Genomic DNA, 21,818 nt, shown 5'->3' with positions numbered 1-21,818 from the left:
TCTTCTCCCTTTATGATATTCTAGGTTAACTAATCAGTCCCTTGCAGAACTTCAGATGTAGTCTTGAATAGCATAGCAGCGTGGGCTTGCAGACAGAGTGAGTGCCAAGCAGCAGGGATAATGAAGAGACCAAATTATGAACTTCCAGCATAATAGAGTGCTACAATCATGACCCAACAGTCAGGTAATGAGCCAGTAAATATCAAGCAGAAGCCTCAACCAGTTCTAGCAAAAGAGGAGTTCTGAATCCAAAGCGGGAGTTTGGGTTGAGCTTCAACTTTAAGATGTAGCATTTCGATAGGCACAGAAATGGTGCTGGATACATAGGAGAATTACACACAGTTGCAAAACATAGCCTGTCTCATCTTACAAAGGGAAGGTAAAGTCCACGTATAGAAGTTCCAAGACATAGAAACAACATGTAATATAGCAAGATTCATGCAAAGCCTTTCTTCACGTGAATTAATTTGCTGGATAGGAGAGATTCTAGCTATAATCCTGAAGAGAGGAGAAAGTAATTACTATTAAATTGCTTGCATGAACAGCTTTCTTCCTGGGGAAAAAAATCTTACTGCCAGTCCTCCATACTCACTGTAATGGAGTAAAACACGGGAAGTGCAATATCCTCATTGCTTTCTGTCATCAACAGCTAATCAAGCAAGCCAACCAATCCCCTCCCACAACCACAATCTATTTCCAACAGAAATGCCTTGACTTTGACTAGTCTGGCAGCTAAGGAGAACAAAACCCAGAGGAAGATTTAATTAATAAAAGGAGAGAAGGATTTACTTGCTAGGAGGTGCCAATGGAGATCTTCATCCAACCAGAATAATAATAAACAGAGAACACAAACTACATGCAATCAAATCATAAAAACTCTCACAGGATAATTTCCCCAGGATACACATTGTCTACACTGCACACAATTCTTTTCTTTCCAATTTATTGGTAAGCCCCCTCCATACCTTTGTGATATAGAAGATGCCACTCATAGGGATGATAATGAATGAACATTAGTTCCCATTCTCTCTTTCATACAGACTCCACTGATAAACACTTTTCAATCATAATAACATCTCAGCTTTTAGTAGCTGCAGGGAGTTATTCTAGATGTATACTTTTCATCTGGGTTTGTGTACATAAATCTTGTGCTTGCCAGTTACTCATTCAGAATCATCAGGATTTGTTATAAATCAAAATCAGGCAAACTGATACTTCTTAATCAAGGGTTTTTTTTCCTTAGGGTTTTTTTTTATTATTATTATTTGCCTCTTCCAAGATACTGTAGGAATGAGGTGGTGGTTTGGTACTGAAAGACTAAAAGTAAAGGAATACAAAGGGCATTGTTCAAGAGCCATTGTCATGTAAATAAGGAATGATTTGGGTGAAGCACTATATTCAGTATTTTTAGTTTTTAATTTGAGACATATCCAACTCTGACCTTCAACAAAAGAGGAATTTCAATATATTTAAATTCCACATGTTCAGCAAGAGAGGTGTTTACGAGTTTTCCTCCTGTCTTCCTCTCTCAATGCACTAGAGAAAATAGCTGCCTACAGCAGGGTAACCTTTTAGCAACTACCCTATGTGCCCCACTTAAATTTGGGTAGCAACCTGGCATTTACAATGGGTAGGAGGGTGATGCAAACAGAAAGGGATGGGATTTTTATTTGTTTGTTTGTTTTTTGTACTAGGTTTAGCGGAAGAGGTTTTAACTCTTTCTTTGATCCTTTCTGCTATGGGAAGCCAATGTTTGCAGTTAAAATTTCCACCGGTTTGATGCCATAAAGGGACAGAAGAAGGCAACTTGAATTTTCAGCGATTATGGTCGAAGAGTGACAAAGAAAGTGGGTCTCGAAAGTTGGATGCAGATTTGGGGGTCCTAATAGCCCATTTCTGCTTCAAAGATGGGAGTTCCTTCACTGTAGCTGTTTTGCCAGTTCTATCAATATTTGTAGGCCTTAGGAATGTTATATGTCTTTACACAATCATTTCTGCATTCCTTCCCTTAATATTCGCACATCCTTATCTATACTGTGACAAGGCCTCATTATCTCTTCACCCCCATCTCTGACTACAGCTGTGCCTGGCACTGCCATTAAGGAGAAGGAGGAGGAAATATATCACAGGACAGCCATTTTTACCTACCTTTCTCTCTAGAATGTTGACCTCCCCCCGCCCCCCCCGAATCGCCTTCAGACAATTCATTTGAAATAAGCCAGGCAATTCGTATCGCGTAATGCCAACCTGTGTTCTGTGTTTCAAAAGACATTTCATTTCTTTCCCACTCGGGGAAGAAATAAATCCCATCATTTTCCAAGAAAAATGACATCCCTACCAAGAACAGTCAGCCGGGCTGGTCTGGAACGAATGGCTGCTTGAATGGCCTGGCACTCGTATACCGCATCATCTTGGAGATCTGCTCTCAGGATCTTCAGATGATGCTCCCCTGAGAGGTGATCTCCCACAACCAAATAACGTGGATAACCTGTGGGGCACATAATGGAACCGGAGTTAGAGCAAATAAGTAGCAAGTGTACATTGATTTTTTTTCCCCCTCTCATCAAGAAGAAGTCTGGAAGAACACAAGGTTCACCAGACAGGACTGTTCATGTCATGACTTTTTCAGATGCTGAGTTTTTTTCTTTTCTTTAAGAAGAATGACATAAGGACCATTAAAAAAAGTTGGATCACATCTTCGTATTCTTTTTCTAAATCTTCACTTCAAGGCTCTCCAAACCCATCCACTCTTCCAGAGCATTAAACCCCATCCCCATCCTTCTTCTTTTGAAGATTTTCACAAAACCTTTGAAGATTTTCTCAAAAATAAATTGGGGAATCCTCCAAACTGGAGCACAAGGAAGGAAAAGAAGGAAAGAAAGTCATTTGGTGCTACTGATCAACCAAAATAATGTTTTGAAGGCAATCTGAAGGAAACTTAGCGCCTAATAAATAAGTTCAACTATTTTTTAAAACCTACTCAACAGGATTGTTTCAAAAGCTACGCATTCTTTCAAAGGAAAGACAAATGGTGACAAAGAAGAAAAACCCTCATCCACTGCACGAATTCACCTTTTTAGAAATCATTTTTCAACTCTCTTCTCCCACTTTCTTGCCTCCACTGAGTGGCCATTGTTGTTTTGTTTAGTTTTGCTTTGCTTTAACTAAAAGAGAACTCTTAAAAAGAGGATCTCTCTAATGTCAGGAAGAGAATGTTATGCACCACAATTTATAATTGGGGTAGCTTAAGCCATAGAAAACCATCACTTGTGTGTCACTTCACACTTCAGCATACTGATGCGAATCCCTCTTTAAAAGAATGTGGACCATACAGCCTTTCGTTTCACAAAGTACCCCAAGGACTTTATTCAAACTGTGTTTGTTGTGTGGAAACTTTGTCCTCATCCCAGCATCTTTTAATGAAGGTTATTTTTATTTAAGAGCTTCTTTGTTTACCAAATATTGGTCTTATATGGGCATTAACAAGAGGACACTATTAAGTGCTTTTGACAGCAGAGGTTTAGCAGGATCTTGATGGGGCAGTGGACATTTTTAACTTTGTCTTCCCAGTTTTCTAAAGGATGGAAGGTTCAGAGACCTCCCCTAATTTCACTTCTTCTCAAGTTATATTGTTAATGAGCTGCAAGACAGAGGTAGCTTGGCATTAACCTTTTTTGTTTTCCAAGCTATCGACATCAAGATTTGTTCTCATGAAACGTGAGAAAAACAAATTAAGAGTTTGTTTGTATTTAGTTAATTAGATTACTAGCTGAGCTGGAATTCCGCAAGCAGGCAGAACCCCAGCTTGCTAAATCCGACCCAAGAAAGTTAATTGCTCAGATTTGTTCAGAATGAGATGTCAACCACATTAGCTCTTGTTACTCATTTTAAGATCTCCTCAAATTTGGGCAGGCAGAGAACAGACTGTTTCAGAAATATTAACAATATGCACTGTGCAGCTTCCACCAGCAAGGGGGATATGAGAGAAGGTGGTTGATTACTTAAATCTGGCAGGCAAGGAACCTTAGTAAGGAGAACAGGAACATTTTTTTTTTAATAAGCTAACTCAGCAAAATAAAATAAAATAAATTGAACAGAACTTGGCTTCTGTAATGCCCTGAAGCTGATTCAGTCCCTCTTGAATGCATAGATCACGCCCTTAGGTATGTTAAGAGAAAAGGGCTATCACATCATTGCTCTGAAGCCTGGAGCAGGATTCCCATTTTACAGCAAACTCTCAAGCCTCTGTTTATAAGCATGCTGTACACTGGAATGTTTATAACTGGGAGGCACCCACTTGTTCAAAGTCTGATTCTTATCACAAACAAAAGCAAGGGTCTGCTTATGTTTGTGGTAGGATATAAATCTGATGGATAAGTTATAATTATTGATTAAACTTGTGTAAGTATTACACAAGTATAAAAGGGTTCTCTAGTCCCTCAAGGACTTAGGTGGCTCATAACAAAATTAAAAATTGCACGGGGTATTCAAAGCAAGGATGGTCAGCCATAACATCCTTCTTTTAGTGCTTTCTGAGACCAGGAGATAGGATTTCTGCAGTGGAAAACAAAAGAAGTAAGGTAGGGCTTAATTTTTTTTTAATCCCATCTTTATTACTTTAAAATGTAAAGGCAGTGAATATACATATAATATTCCTTCCTCTTCCGATTTTCCCCAAAACAACAACTTTGTGAGGTGAGTTGGGCAGCGAAAGAGCAGCTGGCCAACCGGCATTGATGCCTATGGCAGGAGTAGAACTCACAGGCTCCTGGTGATTGACTCAAAGTCACCCAGTTGGCCTTCATGGCAGAGGTGGGTCCAGAACTCCAGGTCTCCTGCTTCCTAGCTTGGTGCCTTAGCCACTAGATCAAACTGGTTCTCAGTGCACCTAAGCACTTCCATAAACACAAATGTTTGAAAATCAGGGAAGAACCAAAATAGCCTGGTCTTAACCAATGAGAGACAGTTTGGTCTAGTAGATAAAGCACTGGGCCCAAAATGGGGAAACTGGGTTTCTAGTCCTGCCCTACGCACAAAAGCCAGCTGGATAATCTTGGGCTGGTCACTTCCTCTCAGCCCTAAGGAAAAGGCAGTGCAGGGAATTATCCATGTAGCGTTTAGACTTAGACTTATATACCACTTCATAGTGCTTTACAGCCTTCTCTAAGCAGTTTATAGAGTCAGCCTATTGCCCACAACAATCTGGGTCCTCATTTTACCAACCTTGGAAGGATGGAAGGCTGAGTCAACTTTGAGCTGGTCAGAATTGAACTCCTGGAGTGAGCAGTGAGTTAGCCTGCAGTTCTGCATTCTAACCACTGCGCCACCAGGGCTCTTGAAGGCACACATGTAGGCCTTGAAGGCACACATACCCACCCACAAAAAGCATGACTATTTCTCAGCTTGTGGTTGCTAAACGTATGGGTAAAAATAAAACCTGGGAAAGGTGTTTGCTTTATGGTGAGAAGAGATGTGTGTGTGTGTGTGCATTGCGTACGTTGGATGTTTACCATGTTGTTCTTGTTTAGCATCTAATAGGAGCCCTCCCGGGTGGGTAAGGATTGATCTGACCAAATGCAAAGTAAAAATATTTAACAAACCAGATAAGAGGTGCTTGACAGAGAGATAGGTGACATGTACATTTAATAAATAAATACAATTTTTTTTTTTAAAAAAAATATTCTTACTGGAGAGATCCCTTCCTACTCCAAGAGCAAGTCCATCTTTAATCCATAGCACAATTCCGTTATATTCGGGAATAGCACACAGGAGGGTCACGGGCTGTCCAGCAATTACTACTTGGTCCTGAGGTTGCTGTGTAAAAGAAGATGCTGAACCTGTAGAAAGAGGTAAGAAGCAGAGTGAGTGTTTGAATGCTGAATCTGGGAGCACTAAATGCTTGAAACACTAATGGGATGAATCTTCTCACACCTGAAAAGCAGAATAAGATCTTTGAAGATCATGCAATTACTTAGCTTTCAAAGTTTCCATACTACACATTGAATTAATGGTGCTGGCAAGTCGGGTTTTGCTTTTTAATTTGTTTTCACATGTCTCTAAATGTTGTGATCCTAGCCTCAGCTCAAAAGCACATCCAAGCACATCTTTTGGGCTGTGAAAACTGTTCTTTAGGGTCAATACACACTGGGATGTCCTTTTCAAGATAAACAGGACCTGTGTGAAGCATTTTCATAAGTTTCTCAAAGAAAGAAAAAACAGGTTATGTGGATTGGATAAAAACAGATGCTGGAAGAAATTTTTTCCAGTCCAATACAAAGAGTTCCGATCCACTATAAATCCAGAAAAGTGTCTCTTAAATCGGCACCTTCAATGTATATCATACACAATTTACAGAATCAAATCCAACCCCTCTTTATTGCAGTCATAAAACAGCATAGATTTAAAGAATTTCTACTCTGTGTGGAAGACGACATATTACGGAAGGGAGATCCAGGAAGTGCTAAAATGGTCCATTCCTTCTAAAATATGAACCCTGTGAAATATTAACTATTCCTACAAACAAAATGAGTAAAATGGAAATATGGCTTGTAGGTCACGGAATGACAAGCTGTGGAATGCAATAAGCTTTTGTGGCTCTTTGCAAACCCTACCATCAGAGATCTGAGTCACATCATAAAGCCCGGAAGACACGGAATATCGCCTGGTTGCCTAGACAACCAGGTGATTTGTCCTGCTGTTCCCTCACAGGCTGCAGCAAGGCTTGAAGAGATGAATGGTATATAAGCATCCCCTTGTTGTCTAGGCAACACAGGGATGAGCTGCCTTCCGCTGGCCTAAGAATAACGAGCGACTTTTGTCTTTTTTTGAAACTCCCCTCTCTCTCTCAGGCAATGGAAAAAATGGAGACATTTTTAGCCAAGAATGAATCCAGAGAAATGTGTGTGTGTGTTTGTGTGTGTGTAATTTACTTTCAGGAGTTTACCATTTCTCAAGATAATTGGCTTCTCTATTTAACTTTTCTTACTTTAAGGAAGATTCTCCCCCTTCTAACATTCAAGTAGCATTACCTTCCCATGAGTTAAGGCTATCATTTCAGGCCCAACAGTCTGGGGCATTAAGGAACTTTTTTTTTGGCTGGGATATCACAGTGTGTGCTTCTTGGACTTGAATAGACCCAGTTTCCTCAGCCTTTGCTCATAAGACTCTGTTTCCACTTCCACTTGTAATATATCTGTGAATTCTAATTTCAAATACTTCTTGAGTTACTTAGATATCCCATGAGGACCTTGGTGCTTTCTGAGTGGGGTTGTTTTCTTGCAGACGTTTCATTATGCAACTAGGTAATATCACCAGCACGGTTACTGGTGAAACATGGGGAAGAAAACAACCAAGCTCAAAGAGCACCAAGGACCCCACAGTTCAACCTTGAGCTACAAATAGTCTCTTCTACTGGATATTCCATGAGGTGGTGTCTCATACCATAGAGCAGCGGTTCTCAATTTATGGGTCGGGACCCCATTTGGGGTCGATCGACCATTTCACGGGGGTCGCCAAGCAAGGCTGTCCGCCATTTTTTTCCCCTTCTCTGGCGGGTGCCTTACCTCCCTTGGGCTGGGCCAGCTGGTGGCCCAGCTGGTGGTCGGCCTGCTCCATCTCTGCTGCTTGCCAGCTACGTCTCGGCCGGCGCAGGGGGCGGCACCACGCAGGTGCAGCGCTCCCGGGCAGAGAAAGTCCTCGACTTATGACCGGTTGGGTAGTCCTTGACTTATGATTGGTTTAGTCCTCAACTTACGACTGGTTTAGTCCTCGACTTACGACCGGTTTAGTCCTTGACTTACGACCGGTTGGGGGTCATGGCATTAAAAAGGTTGAGAACCACTGCCATAGAGGAAGCCTCTTGCTAGGGATAGAGCTACCTAGCCCTTCATTTTGCTTCCTGCATAGAAATCTCCCACTCCCATGATGCTTCCAAAAGCAAAGACGGTAAGAAAGGGAGAATGTTCTTCATTTTAGTTCCAGCATCTTATGTTTAGTGCTTATGAAACCTCTGAATTATTATTATTGATTATTAACTATTGATCAATAGAGGAATCGCTATCTGGAATCTCCCACCAAACTGCTCTTTGGGTGACCGAGACACATAGTATGAAAGGATCAGAGGATCACTTTCTTTATGCTATAGATTCTTTTGTGAGCCTCCATCATGTCTCCCAATTAGCCACTTCGCCCTCTAAAGTAAACTGCATCACCAGCAGTGATGTAGAAGAGAAGGGACATCATGTTCCAAAGCACCACAATAACTACTTGCCGTGAATGATAAGCAGAGACTAAATGTTGCCTTTTCTTTCATTAAAAGCACTTGAAAAAAAGCATCTCTAGTATACCAGGCTGTTTACATTTCTAATTAAAAGCTGAGAGTTGCATTCCACATGGATAAAAATCCTTTATTAAAACTCAGAATGCTTTTCAGTTAGATACTAGATGCAGCCAAAAGTGATCTTGATGGCAAAGAAAGCTTAGGATTGCTGCCATGCTGGTGCTATAACATGTTGAAAATGATACACTGTGCTTTTGTAGGATCTCTCTCTGATTGTGTACACACACTCATGCACACAGCATCGTAATGAGGGAGAGGAATTTCCACATTTACCATTAAACATCTGCCCAAACATTCCAGCTTTTCCTCACAAACAAAACATGTCCTGGACTGACCATGTTCTGATCTTTACATCTAAAAGAAACTTGCAGACATTGAACAGCTTCAAAAATTCAATGCACGGAGTGCAGAAGAATTGTTCCCAATTATAAAAATCCAGACCATAAAACCACAACAATTGATTAGGTTAACGGAGTCCACAAAATTCAACCTTCTCAGTGAACTTGGAAGTATTAGTATTTTCAGAATTGGTTGTTTTTGATCCTTTGTGTAAAATAGTCACTGCAGCCTTCCTCCCAAACTCAAGTGATGTCTAATTATCATGAATAAATGTGCATAACTCAAACTCTATGCTTTTCCGAGAGCTGTGGCCCCTCAACGCAGTTTTAGAACTGACATAAAAGCAGATTATGATTCTATTAAGGCATTAAAGGTTTATCTTTAAATCCCCTTAACTGAATTTTGAATTAAGGGAAAGTGTTGGGGGAAGGTACAATTTTCAGCTTAAAAGTGAAACCTTCACAGGATATAAGTCCTGTTCCTAAATAAGTTTCCATTGAACAAATAAAAGCTCAGCATGAGTCTAGTCCTCTTTGAGGAAGAGCCATGCAGCAGAAGGCAAGGGGGAGAGGCTACATTTATAAGTCCCAAATGTAAAAGCAAACAAAATGGATCCTTTGAGCAAGCTCAGTTGGCATCGGTTATGATTTCAACAGACTAATGAGGCCTTGCCCTGTGGGATGGCATCACTGGGGGGGGGGGAGAGGATATTTTTCTATGTGCAGACTCATATACATTGTTGCAGCTGGGATAATGTGCATGAGGGATTTGCTAAGAGGCTCATTAAACAACTTGACAATCTCCCTTTGTACCCCTAGATGAATTTGAAAACTGCTCAATTATCATAAAATGAACCACCCCTTGCCATCTAATATTGTCTCTCGAGTGTGGGCTACGGTCCTTATTACTGCATAGTGGAGTCTATTGTGGAATAAAGTTGCCAGGAAAAGTAATTCATCACTGCAGCTTAACCCAAAGGTCTGTGGTAGGATTCAAATATGTGAACAACCGGTTCTCCCTGAGGATGCCGCTTCCGGAAGTCCATTCTGGGCCTGGGCAACAAAAAATTAGCTACCAGTTCTACCAAACTGGTGCAAACTGGCTGAATCCCACCACTGCTAAAGGTGCTTTTTCAGGAGGCAAGTGGACTTTCTTGGGTTTTTTTTTTTTTTTTTGAAGATGTTTTGCTTCTCATCCAAGAAGCTGCTTCAGCTCTGACTAGATCAGACATGTTAAACACAAGGCCCAGGGGCTGGATGCGGCCCGTGAAATGGTTTCATGTGGCCCGTGAAGCCATCCTGGAAACAGTGAGGGAACGGCCCCCGCTGCTTTGGCCCTGGCCCAGGCTGGCCGGGAGCCAATGTACAATTTTGTGGTGGCCATCTATGCTGAAACGCATTCAGTCTTAGCTCCACATGGCCGTCTGGAAACAGCGAGGAACCGGCTCCTGCTGCGTTGGCCCCACCCCCTGGGTGCATGCTGGGGAGGTGTCACCCTTTGTGACGAATAAAGAAATGGACCATGCCTTGGCGCTTGCCCCAGTCCCACCACCTTCTACCAGAGACCCTCAGATCTGTCCCACTCCTGCCCAGGCCCCCACAGGCACCCTTGGCGCGAAGGATGTAGAGCTGGCCATGCCCATCCAGTAGGCCACACCCACTCCACCCACGCCCACCCAGTAGGCCGTACCCACCCTGGCCACACCCAGCTGGCCTCCCAAGGGCAACCACAATGCGGATGCAGCCCTCAATGAAATTGACTTTGACACCCCTGGACTAGATGGTGGGGAGTGGAAGAATCTAGTCAGAGCTGAAGAAGCTTCTCGGATGAGAAGCGAAATGTCATAAAAAAACAAAACAAAACAAGAAACTCCAGCTGTCTCCTGAAAAGGCATCTTTGGGACATCTATACCTGGATGACTGAGAATCTCCATAGACACTACAGCTTAAACTTTCCCTTCCTGCTCATTTTAAGATGCCCCTTATCAGCACTGGAAGGCAGGAAGCCACAGACAAAATGGCCTGTCCTTCTGGAATCAAGTGCCACCCAACAATGGCCAAGTCTCCGCAAAACTTGCCAGCTGCTGTAAAAGACATCAAATGTTTACATTCTGGTAAAAAGATAGGTTGTGTGAGTTTAGGTTTTGGCGTACTGGATGAATTTAGGAATTGGGGAAAAGGGGTTTTTTCAGGTCCTTTGGAAGAAACCTTGGCTTTGGGGGGGGGGGAAGTTTGGGTTTGGGCATTTTTGGTGACCCTAACTATGTATTTTATTCTCACTGATCTTAAGATTAGGGCAACTAGTACCTTTATGCACTTCCCATGGACTGTTGCTTACAATTAATACAGCCTATTTTAGTCACATCTCAGCCAGGGGAACAAACATAAAGTGAAATTGTGTATTCTGGAATCTGTGGGACAGTATTGTGGCAGGCTGTCCCAAGCAGATGAAAACTATCCATTTTCATTCTAAAATGGTCCCCACACAGAGACTAGATTGTTAACTTCTTGTGGCTAACCATGGTGAAAAACCAGCCATCTGTAGTATGGTATATTGTTGGAAAGAAAAGTAAGCATTATTACTTTCATCAACTTTGTAGAACCATGGGGACAAGATCTTGGACCAATCACTGTCTAAATAGAAACAAAAGATCTGCCCAAAGGACAGTTGAAAGATATCCACAGAATCTTGTCTCTGGAGGTGTAAGTCTGGTCTTCACCCAACTGTGCCTCTAACAGGATCATTCATCTTGGCTCTTAAAAGTCAAAATGTTGACTGCTTACAAGTATGTTCTAAGGCACTCAATGAAATGTAAATAAACTTCCCAGGTGAGTGAGTGCGAGTTGGGTTGGCTTGTTCTTAATGGTGAATATGAGATCTCACTCTTTTATTACTTCCTCAGTTCTTGATCTCTGTTTCACTTACTGGATAAAAAGCTTGTGACACTCATGGATCTGTCACAAGAGTGAAGTGATTAGAATGCAGTATTGCAGGCTAACTCACTGCTCACTGCCAGGAGTTCGATTCTGACCAGCTGAAGGTTGACTCAACCTTCCATCTTTCCGAGATTGGTAAAATGATCCAGATTGTTGGGGGGAAGATGCCGACTCAGTAAACCGCTTAGAGAGGGCTGTAAAGCTCTATGAAAGGGTATATAAATCAAAGTGCCATTGCTATAGCTAATCTGCCCAAGCATAAACTACACCAATATGCAGAACACAGAAGTCCCCAAAAAAGCAGAATATCACGGAAAAAACATGCATTTTCTTCCATTGTTTTACAAAATGGCTTAGCAGCTGCCCAAAATATTATAAACCCCTTATATATCTCCTGTACTAATCACAGCATGAATCGTATTTAATAAAATGCAACAGGATTCCTCTTCCCTCCCCAGTTTCTGCCATAACTATCTGAATGAAGCTGAACAGTCCTTGAAATGGTGAATGAAATCAAACAGAAAAATTATGGAAATGTGGAGCCATTCATCCCTGGGTGAACATTGCTCTCAATGAAGTCACATCTCTGACCTCTCTGTCCTTGTCTATAAAGGAAGCTTGTTTAAAGCTTGAAAAGATAAGACCAAAAACTAAAATATTGGGAAAGCTTGTTTTCTTGAACAACTATAAAATCACGTGAACCAAAGCTATAAAAACATTTTATTTTGTCTGGCCTTTAATAGTTGTTAATTATAATGCTGGAGTTTTAGCTCCCATCTTTGTTACTTTTTCCATTTCTATCTTTAATTCAGTTTAGCATTATTTCATCCGTTAACTTTGAATGTAATACATATCACCTTGGTGGTCTTTGTTACTTTTCAGAGATTGTCTTGATAAAACTTAAGAAAAAACACAGATAAATAATTGTGCAGGGTGCTAAAAAATACAACACAGAATTACTGTAGATGCTGCTGAAGGAGAGCTGCATTACTCTATGGTAGCTCAAAATCAGGAGCAGTCTGGTTTCACCTTAACAAATTTTATTAAAAGGCATACGTTTTTTTGTAAGCTAAAGCTAAAAATAAATTTTAAAATAAAATTTGTTAGGCTGAAAAGGTGCTATAAGACTCCCTTGCATGTGAAGGTCTTAGAATAATAAGTAGACAACCCATTTTTTAAACACAGAATTACATTATTACCATTGTTGTTGAAAGAATAATTATGCTTTCAGATTGCATTAAGGGTACTATTTCCTGATGAGAACTGAACTTTTAAACCATTGTTTTCATCCGAAAATGGATCGTTTTTAATAAATACGATTAAAGGAAGGTTTCTGCCTTACGAAATCCAAAGGGCATCTGTGCTCAGAATGAGTGAACATGCTTGTGTATATATAATACTTTCCCAGATATGTATTGTCTCATTTTGGCATTAACTTGTGAATACAATAGTTTATATTTAATAATTAAATTAATATTTTTTTAAAAAAACATTCCTAAATACTAGTCTTAAAACTACGATGGTTCAGTACTTTTGAGAAGTACAACAACCAGCACAGAGCTATATTTTGATCTGCACATTACTCATTGAGTTGCAAATCAATTAATAGCAATAGCACTTAGACTTATATACTGCTTCATAGTGCTTTACAGCCCTCTCTAAGTGGTTTACAGAGTCAGCATCTTGCCCCCAACATTCTGGGTCCTCATTTTACCAACCTTGGAAGGAGGGAAGGCTGAGTCAATCTTGAGCCGATGAGAATCGAACTCCTGGCAGTGAGCAGAGTTAGCCTGCAATACTGCATTCTAACCACTGCACCACCATGGCAATAGGATACGATAGGATAGAATAGAATTAGCACTTAGACTTATATACCACTTCACAGTGCTTTACAGCCCTCTCTAAATGGTTTACAGAGTCAGCACATTGCCCCCAACAATCTGGGTCCTCATTTTATCAGTCTCGGAAGGATGGACGGATGGGTCAACCTTGAGCCGGTTAGAATTGAACTGCTGGCATTCGACTGCATTCTAACCACTGTGTCATGGCTTTTAATACAAAAACAATGAAGACAGCAGGCATAACTGCAGTTTTAATGTGAAATCTTTGGAGAGGTTGGATTCCCTGCATACCATTGGTCAGTAAGAAAGTCTTTAATGGGAACTTTCCTCAATTGCAGGACTCTTGTAGTAATCTCTGCATTTGGAGGTTGATCTATCATCTACCTCAACTTCCTTTGTTGCTGAAAATAATCTATTTACCTAGCTTTTTTATTCTTTTGGAGGAGATATTGCTGAGCGGTTTGCATGTGAAGGTCTTAGAATAATAAGTAGACAACCCATGCCTCATTGGGTCATTGTTTCAGAAATATTTAGTTATTGAAACAGAAACAGAATGACCAAAGGAGAGCAAAAAAAAAAAAAAAAAAAATAGGAGCAATTTCTGACTTCCTGTCAGCTTCCCCATTGAGTTTCTTTCTGGGAAGCTGGCAGGGAACATCAGAAATCAATCTTCCTTCCTTCCTTCCTTCCTTCCTTCCTTCCTTCCTTCCTTCCTTCCTTCCTCCCTCCCTCCCTCCCTCCCTCCCTCCCTTCCTCCCTCCCTCAATTCTACAAGGTCTTATTAATGAGCATGTGAAGAACTCTGTATCCTGGCCTACATATGCAGGATTTTAAAAAAAATACTAGAGAAAAATATTTTATATCTTCATAATTATGAACTACTGTACTATGGTAAGAAATACATTCAGCATATTACAATGTTAGCTTATTAAGCAAGAAGCATATTCATAATTAACTGTGGCAACGCATTGATAAAAATCAATGGGGCAGCAGAGCAGAAATATATGAGTGAAACAAGAGTTGTCTATCAAATTACTTTCAGGTCTATTTAATCAAATGAGTGTATATGTCCAGCATGGAGACATCTAATCAATGCTTATGCCCCATTTTGTGTGACAGTTTAAACAAGTATTTCTTGCATTTCAATACACAATTTTAAAGGGAGGGGATCCCCAGAATACATACAAATCCATTCCTGAAGTTCACGTTTAATGTTGCCAAAAGTATGTTTGAAGATAGGGAGCAGTAAAAAGAATATAATGGTAAACATTACATTTTTTTTATATTGAAAGCAAAAAAGTAGGATTAAGAAGATTTGCAGAAGGTTTTCTAAAGAAATTGTTTGAGAAGCACTAAATTGAAACAGAAAACTGAATCTTGGCAGGCAGAATTTAAAAAAACCCAGAAAAATAATGAAAAAAATATATGTACCATTAAAATGTTTGACACGGACAAGCATGTTTCGTGACATATGGCAGCACCAATATTATGCTTTCCATTAACTATAAACCTTAGATCCAACCATCCATAAATTTCTGTCTTTACAGTGGTAGTAGAATTTATGGGGAATGTCTCTCTTCAATTGTTGCTGAATTACCATTTTCAGGAGCTACAGCCAACACGGCTAATCGTGAGAAATCCTGGGAGCTGAATTTTCAGGTTTAACATAATGCAGAAAATGGCAGGCTCAACAACTATAAGGAACCAAAGTACCACAGTTTGGATAGGTTTATTCTTAAGAACCTAAAGGATTACTACAAAACTTACAATGGATGGCAATTTTGTATGTATGTATGTATGCATGTATCAGAAAGGTTTAGACAAAACACGAGCACCAGGAAGAATTCAATACTAGAAAAAATTTAATAAATACCGAGCTTTCGTTGGAAACTACCAACATCGTCAGGGTTCAATGCTAGTCAATGTGAGAAACCTCTATAGGATTAATCAGCACTTGCATCCAGCTCCTGGACCTTGTTACCGGTCCCAGCTGATTGGGCTGTATTCTGGAAGTATCCACAGCACCAATATCCACCCTCTTCCTGCTTCCCTTTCTTGCACATGCATCACTACCCAGCCCCTCATCACAAGTTCTTAGGCTAAGCGGAACCTTCCCCCCCTTTTTTGGGTAATCATTACCTCCATGTCTCCCCCATTCCCCCTTACATTGTTCTCCTCACCAGGGGTTCCTGAATACCGCTTGCTCATTCCTCCCAGGAAGAGGGTGGATATTGGTGCTGTGGATACTTCCAGAATACACCCCAATCAGCTGGGACCGGTAACGAGGTCCAGGAGCCGGATGCAAGCACTGATTAATCCTATATAGGTTTCTCACATTGACTAGCATTGAACCCTGATTATGTTGGTAGTTTCCAACGAAAGCTCGGTATTTATTAAATTTTTTCTAGTATTGAATTCTTCCTAGTGCTCGTGTTTTGTTTAAATCTTTGTGATATGAATATACCCAGGAATCATGTTTTTACTGATATTATTGGTATGTATGTATGTATGTATGTATGTATGTAGTATCTCATCTTTATTCCTTTCTAAGTAACTCAAAGCAACAAACATATCTAATACGCCTTTTTCCTCTTAATTTCCCCACAATGACAACAAGCCCATAAGATGAGGTGGGCTAAGAGAGAAGTGATTGGCCCCAAGTCACCCAGCTGGCTTTCACACCTAAAGTAGGACTAGAACTCACAGCCTCCTGGTGATTGGCCCAAAGTCACTTGGTCAGCTTTTGTACCTAGGATGGGACTAGAACTCACACTTTTCTGCTTTCTAGGATGAAGCCTTCACCGCTAGATCAAATTCGCCCTTTTTACCACCTTTGAGACATAGCTGGACTCAATGTTTTCTGGATCCTGGAAAATATAATGAACTCGGCTGGTAACTACGTGTGCCAGTTCTTTATAAGTTAATATTTTAACGAGTCCACTTCAAGAAGACAATCAGAGTTAGGTATCCTCATGGTGTTTATGAAGTGAGGCTTGTTTAGAGGGAAAAAAAATTAAGCAGAACAGAGGGGCTGAAAGAGAATAAAAAAACTACCTCAAACTAACTGACGGTGCTAACAATAAACAAATTTTATTTATTTGAGAATATCAGAAAGACCATAAAGAGATCTGGAGCCCCACAAAATCCACCTCTTTGACCATTCACATGTCCCTCGTGGTCCTGGAAGGAAGATTAGTTGCAAACAGTTCTCACATTTTCATGATCTGGTGAGATTCCAGTTCAGTCTCCAAGGAGTCTCATTAAAAATCAAGTTGGCCTTGAAGGTTGCTACTAACAGTTTTATTCTGATTTAAAGCTTTTCTAATTTAATTTCAAGGCAGCTCTAATCAGCAGCCCCCCTCCCCCCTTCCTACACACAGTTTTTGCCCCTAGGTCTTTGATTTGCAATGATAAAAAGAGGGGGGAAAGGTCTGGCTGAATACGAAGCATAAATAGGTATAGAAAGAAAAAGGAATAAAGAGGAGAAACTTGGAAGCAATCTTCCCCCTCCCCCCCCTATCTTTGCACTGCTGCTCTCTCTCCAAATTTTAGAAACTAACCACGATTTCATAGTTTACTCTGTAGTCTCAAGTATTCTCAAAGCATCTCATTTTTAGAGGGGCAGTTTTCCCAATTGCAATGTATGGCTGTGAAAGTTGGACCATAAGAAAGGCTGACGCCAAAGAATTGAGGCCTTTGAACTATGGTGCTGGAGAAGACTCCTACGAGTCCCTTGGACTGCAAGGCGTTCAAACCGGTCAGTCCTAGAAGAGATCAACCCCGACTGCTCTTTAGAAGGCCAGATCCTGAAGTTGAAACTCAAGTACTTTGGTGAGAAGAAAGGGCTCACTGGAGAAGGGCCTAATGCTGGGAAAGACTGAGGGCAAGAGAAGAAGGGGACGACAGAGAATGAGATGGATGGATAGAGTCACTGAAGCAATAGGTGTGAACTTAAATGGACTCCAGAAGATGGTAGAGGACAGGAAGACCTGGAGGAACGTTGTCCATGGGGTCGTGATGGGTCGGACACGACTTCGCAATTAACAACAACAACAAAATTGTAACAGGAGTATAACTTCAGGGGGCAATCAGAGAGAGAAGAAAAGGGAAGGCACAGACGGAAAGGATGGTTCTATCAGCAAAAATTACTACATTGTCAGCTGGGAACTGTGCAAGCTGTAATGAGAAAGAAGCAAAACAAAACCACTGTCCATGCCCTCTGACAATGTCCATTAAGTAGAGAGTTCATTTGGCAATTACCCTGAGAAGGGAAAAACTTTTAAAGGGTTTGTTTCTTTTATTTGTTTGAGGAAGCACTTGATGGGCTGTGGAAAATTGGAGCAAGAATGGTGGATGGGTCTCCCCAGCCTGTTTCCTTTTTACATTTCTTTTCTTCCACTCTACTTGTGAGCTGAAATGAAGAACTAGTAGACAAAAGAGATACTTTCCCCCAAAGCCTTGGCTTTACCTTTTGTCATCAAGTTACAAAACAAGGAAAAGCTCTGACACATAATCCTAGCTGGATGAGGGCTGAATCTTGATTTGAAATGGTTTTGTAAAGCAACGTGGAAGCTGCAGAAAAGACACAATATATCAGACTGGACTGATGATCCCCATTTTGGCTTTTTCTTGGTTTATTTTCTCCAGCACTGAGTTTATTTCATCCCATAACTGCATCACTTTATATTGCCAGCAGCACACAAATAAGCATGTTTGTGTGTGTTTCTCCAAATACATTTCTCTGGATACATTTTTGAGTGGCCCTGTTTTAAGAAATGTGGAGTTCAGCATTATACTACAATCCTAATCTAGGGAAAGAGGTACCCTTCTAGGACAGAGGTAGGCAACCAGGTATCTTCTCAATGATTTTAGACTAGAACACATTCATCCCCTGCATTTGGCTAAAGGGATTTAGATATTCAGGTGTTTGGAGAACACCCTGTTGCCTGCCTCTGCTCAAGGACATTAATGCAGATGGAGTAATTGCCAGATGGCATTTTAACACAGAATTCTTGTCTGTCTGTCTGTCTGTCTGTCTGTCTACCTTCCATCCACCCATCCACCCATCCACCCATCCACCCACCCACCCATCCACCCACCCACCCATCCATCCATGCACCCATCCACCCATCCATCCACCCACCCACCCACCCACCAATCCATCCATCCATCCACCCACCCAGCCACCCACCAATCCATCCATCCATCCATCCACCCATCCACCCCACCCCAACCCATCCATCCACCCCCCTTCCTTCCTTCCTCCCTTCCTTCCTTCCTTCCTTCCTTCCTTCCTTCCTTCCTTCCTTCCTTCCTTCCTTCCTTCCTTCCTTTTCCTTCCTTCCTTCCATCCACCCCCCCTTCCTTCCTTCCTTCCTTCCTTCCTTCCTTCCTTCCATCCAAACACCCACCCACCCACCCACCCACCCATCCATCCATCCCCCATATCACTCACAGATTGACTCTATGGGATTCATGGCAATAATGAGATTCACCCCGCCTCCCAATTATGGCAGAGATGGTTTTGAAACTCTGAACTCCTCATTTTAACTGAAAACAAAAACTTAAAATCCCGCTGTTCCTTTGAAAGAGAGAAGTTAATGGCCACCCATAATTCTGAATTCTTCGAGGAACCTCTTCCATGAAAGATTAATAATACTGTTTTGAAAATGTTTCTGAAAGGACAATGTTTTGGGGACTGGACTACACAGTGGATAATTTTGGGCCAACTATGTTATAAAAGTATTTCTCTATACACTTAGCTGTCACCATTCAAAAAGCAGTTTCTGGCTTCTCCTTACAGTGAAAGGCATCTCAGCTTGAGTTCAACACTCAGAAGAATGTGTTGGCAGCTTTTCAAAGTATTCAATCGATTTTCCAGTAAAAATTTGATGCGGCCCCACTTCACTGTCACTCCAGAGAGTCTTAGGACCGGCTTTGCAAGGAAGCCTTGATTTTCTAGTCTTCTATTATAAATATGGAACCATGGGCAAAAACCTCTCAGAATGTAATTTTATTTTTTTCTAAAATAAATATGCAGATTGGCATGAAAATGAGATACTAATGAGGCAGTCTGGAATGCATCCAGCACAAAACCGATTTGTATCAGTACAGGATTTTGACACATGTTCACCAACAGGAAGAAGAAGGGAGAGGAAATGGAACTATCTCTCTTTCTCCCTCTACTGGCACTCTGGCAGTACTGCCTTTCTGAAACTCTTAATTTCCCGAATAAGTCAGGGTCATCATGGGTCTCTCATATATATATATGTATGTATGTATGTATGTATGTATGTATGTATGTAAATATGTATGTATGTATGTAGGTCTTTGGTTGTTCGGGTTTTCTCCCGTGTAAAATTGGAAGTGTCTTGGCGACGTTTCGACGAAGTCCCATTTGTCATCTTCAGGCTGGTGTTTTCAGCTTCGTGCTTCGAGGAGCTTCGTGCTTTGCTCCTCGAAGCACGAAGCTGAAAACACCAGCCTGAAGATGACGAATGGGACTTCGTTGAAACGTCGCCAAGACACTTCCAATTTTATCCGGGAGAAAACCCGAATAACCAAAAACCTACATATATATAAATAATAAATACTATTTATTATAATATTATAATATTATAATAAATATAAATATAATGAGATTCAAAATGTAAATCCAAAGGAAGGACAGGATAGTAGTAATATCCATCCAATACAGATGGATATGCTGCTCAGGTGCCTACTAGAACAGAAATTCTTATTGAGAGAAGCGTGGGAAATATAAATCAACTTGCATTGGGAAATAACCATTTCTAGAATTCTTGGGGCAAGAATAAAGCTGTGAGATTGTCTGCTTGTGGCTCAGTTAGAGCTTCTAGCATTCATCATAATTTAACCTACTGTCTGGGATTATATGATGGAATGTAGTGGGAAGGTAGAGTCCCAGGAAGGACAGGGTGCATTCCAGAGGAGAAAAAGGCAACACAGCCCAGATACTATGTGTGAGAGAAAGAGGACGAAGACAGCTTCTTCCCAAGAGTTCCCAGAATATATTGTAGCTGAAATAGTAGAGTTCTCCCTTTGACAAGATTTTGTCTATATGTGTGCAAACAACAGAAGAATCGCCATGTGTAATTCTTGGTTTGGGGCCTGACAGATTAGCAGGGATTGTAGATTAACCATGTCTGTAGGGCCACATATTCCCAACTTCTGCTTATACCATACAATAACATTTCAATTTTAGAAAAAATGTTCAGCTACAGGGCTTGTCTGAAACTAGCTTCTTCCCCCTCTTGTTTCTTAATAAAGTACATCTCTCTTTGCTAGCTATAAGGATGCTGTTATTCTCCTCTACAAAGGGAAAGGAAAGAAGATTGCATACAAAACTACAAAGATATATATATAATATATATGTCTGGCTGATGAGAGCTAATTAGCTCAAAATAGCTATTCCAGTCTCCCTTAATTCTTTGTTAGCAATCCCAAAAAAATCTAAAATATAAATGATGTCGCAGTAGTGACTGCTGCCTGTGTATGGCTCTAGATTGAGCAGATACAGGCAAAAGGTTTCTTTCTCCCATATTTGGGCTGACAGGGTGCATCAAAAAACACTCAAGGTAATTCTCCTCCCCTGTCTCTTCTCTTCCCTCCCTCACACAGCTGACAAAGTGAGAAAGAGCCTGTGGCCTAGAGGTCAACACAGCTGCCTAATGTGCAAGCAGCCCAGGTTCGAATCTCAGAAGGGTATGTCTGGCTGATGAGAGCTAATTAGCTCGAAATAGCTATTCCAGTCTCCCTTAATTCTTTGTTAGCAATCCAAAAAAAATTAATATATATACACATACACACACACACACACACACACACACACACACACACACACACCTCAGAAGCTGTTTGGCAGAATTCTGATTTAAGAGATGACAGCAAAATTTGGGAACTACCTTTTTATGCTGGGAAGAAGACCAGGTTTACTTTTCAGCAAATCATTGGAAAACGTACATGTGAAAGAACCTTGGCTCAGCTTAAAGAAAGCATATGATAAAGCAAATAAGATCAAATGGAGAAAATGTTTTCTGCAAAGTTGAATGTTGAAATGCTGGTTGCTTATTTAGTAAAACAAAAATGGTTCATGCACGAGAGTAAATGAAATGCTTAGCAAATGATTTAGCACCGAGAGGGAGTAAGTTAAATATATGTTGTTGTTTATTGTATTTGTGAATAAATCTATCAGAAATGTTTGAGTTGCTGTTGTATTGCTTTGAGAAGTGCATAGGTGTGTGATTTTGTATGCAGAATGTCCTGCTGTTGTCTGAGACCATGTATATTTGTTGTGAAGATCAGATAGGTTGTAAAGTTCAATTAAGAATTTGAGTCTGAAAATTA

General features: G+C 40.8%; 1 protein-coding gene across 2 annotated transcripts in view; it reads right to left on the bottom strand.

The window, feature by feature from the left end:
* Positions 1 to 21,818, bottom strand: part of LOC120316229 (kin of IRRE-like protein 3) — a 474,406-nt gene that overhangs the window by 79,666 nt on the left and 372,922 nt on the right. For both annotated transcript variants that reach the window (XM_039361571.1, XM_039361570.1), the window contains 2 exons: positions 5,688 to 5,837; positions 2,339 to 2,488 (listed from right to left, as the gene is read on the bottom strand). In XM_039361571.1, the coding sequence (XP_039217505.1) occupies positions 2,339 to 2,488; positions 5,688 to 5,837 (300 nt within the window). The remainder of the gene's footprint in view (positions 1 to 2,338; positions 2,489 to 5,687; positions 5,838 to 21,818) is intronic.

The sequence above is a fragment of the Crotalus tigris genome, unplaced genomic scaffold (genome assembly GCF_016545835.1).
Source record: "Crotalus tigris isolate CLP2741 ecotype Arizona unplaced genomic scaffold, ASM1654583v1 scf7180000019302.1197242, whole genome shotgun sequence".
NCBI classification, from domain to species: Eukaryota; Metazoa; Chordata; class Lepidosauria; order Squamata; family Viperidae; genus Crotalus; species Crotalus tigris.
Note: the sequence above shows the minus strand (reverse complement) of the source record. Positions and strands in the feature narration are given on the sequence as shown.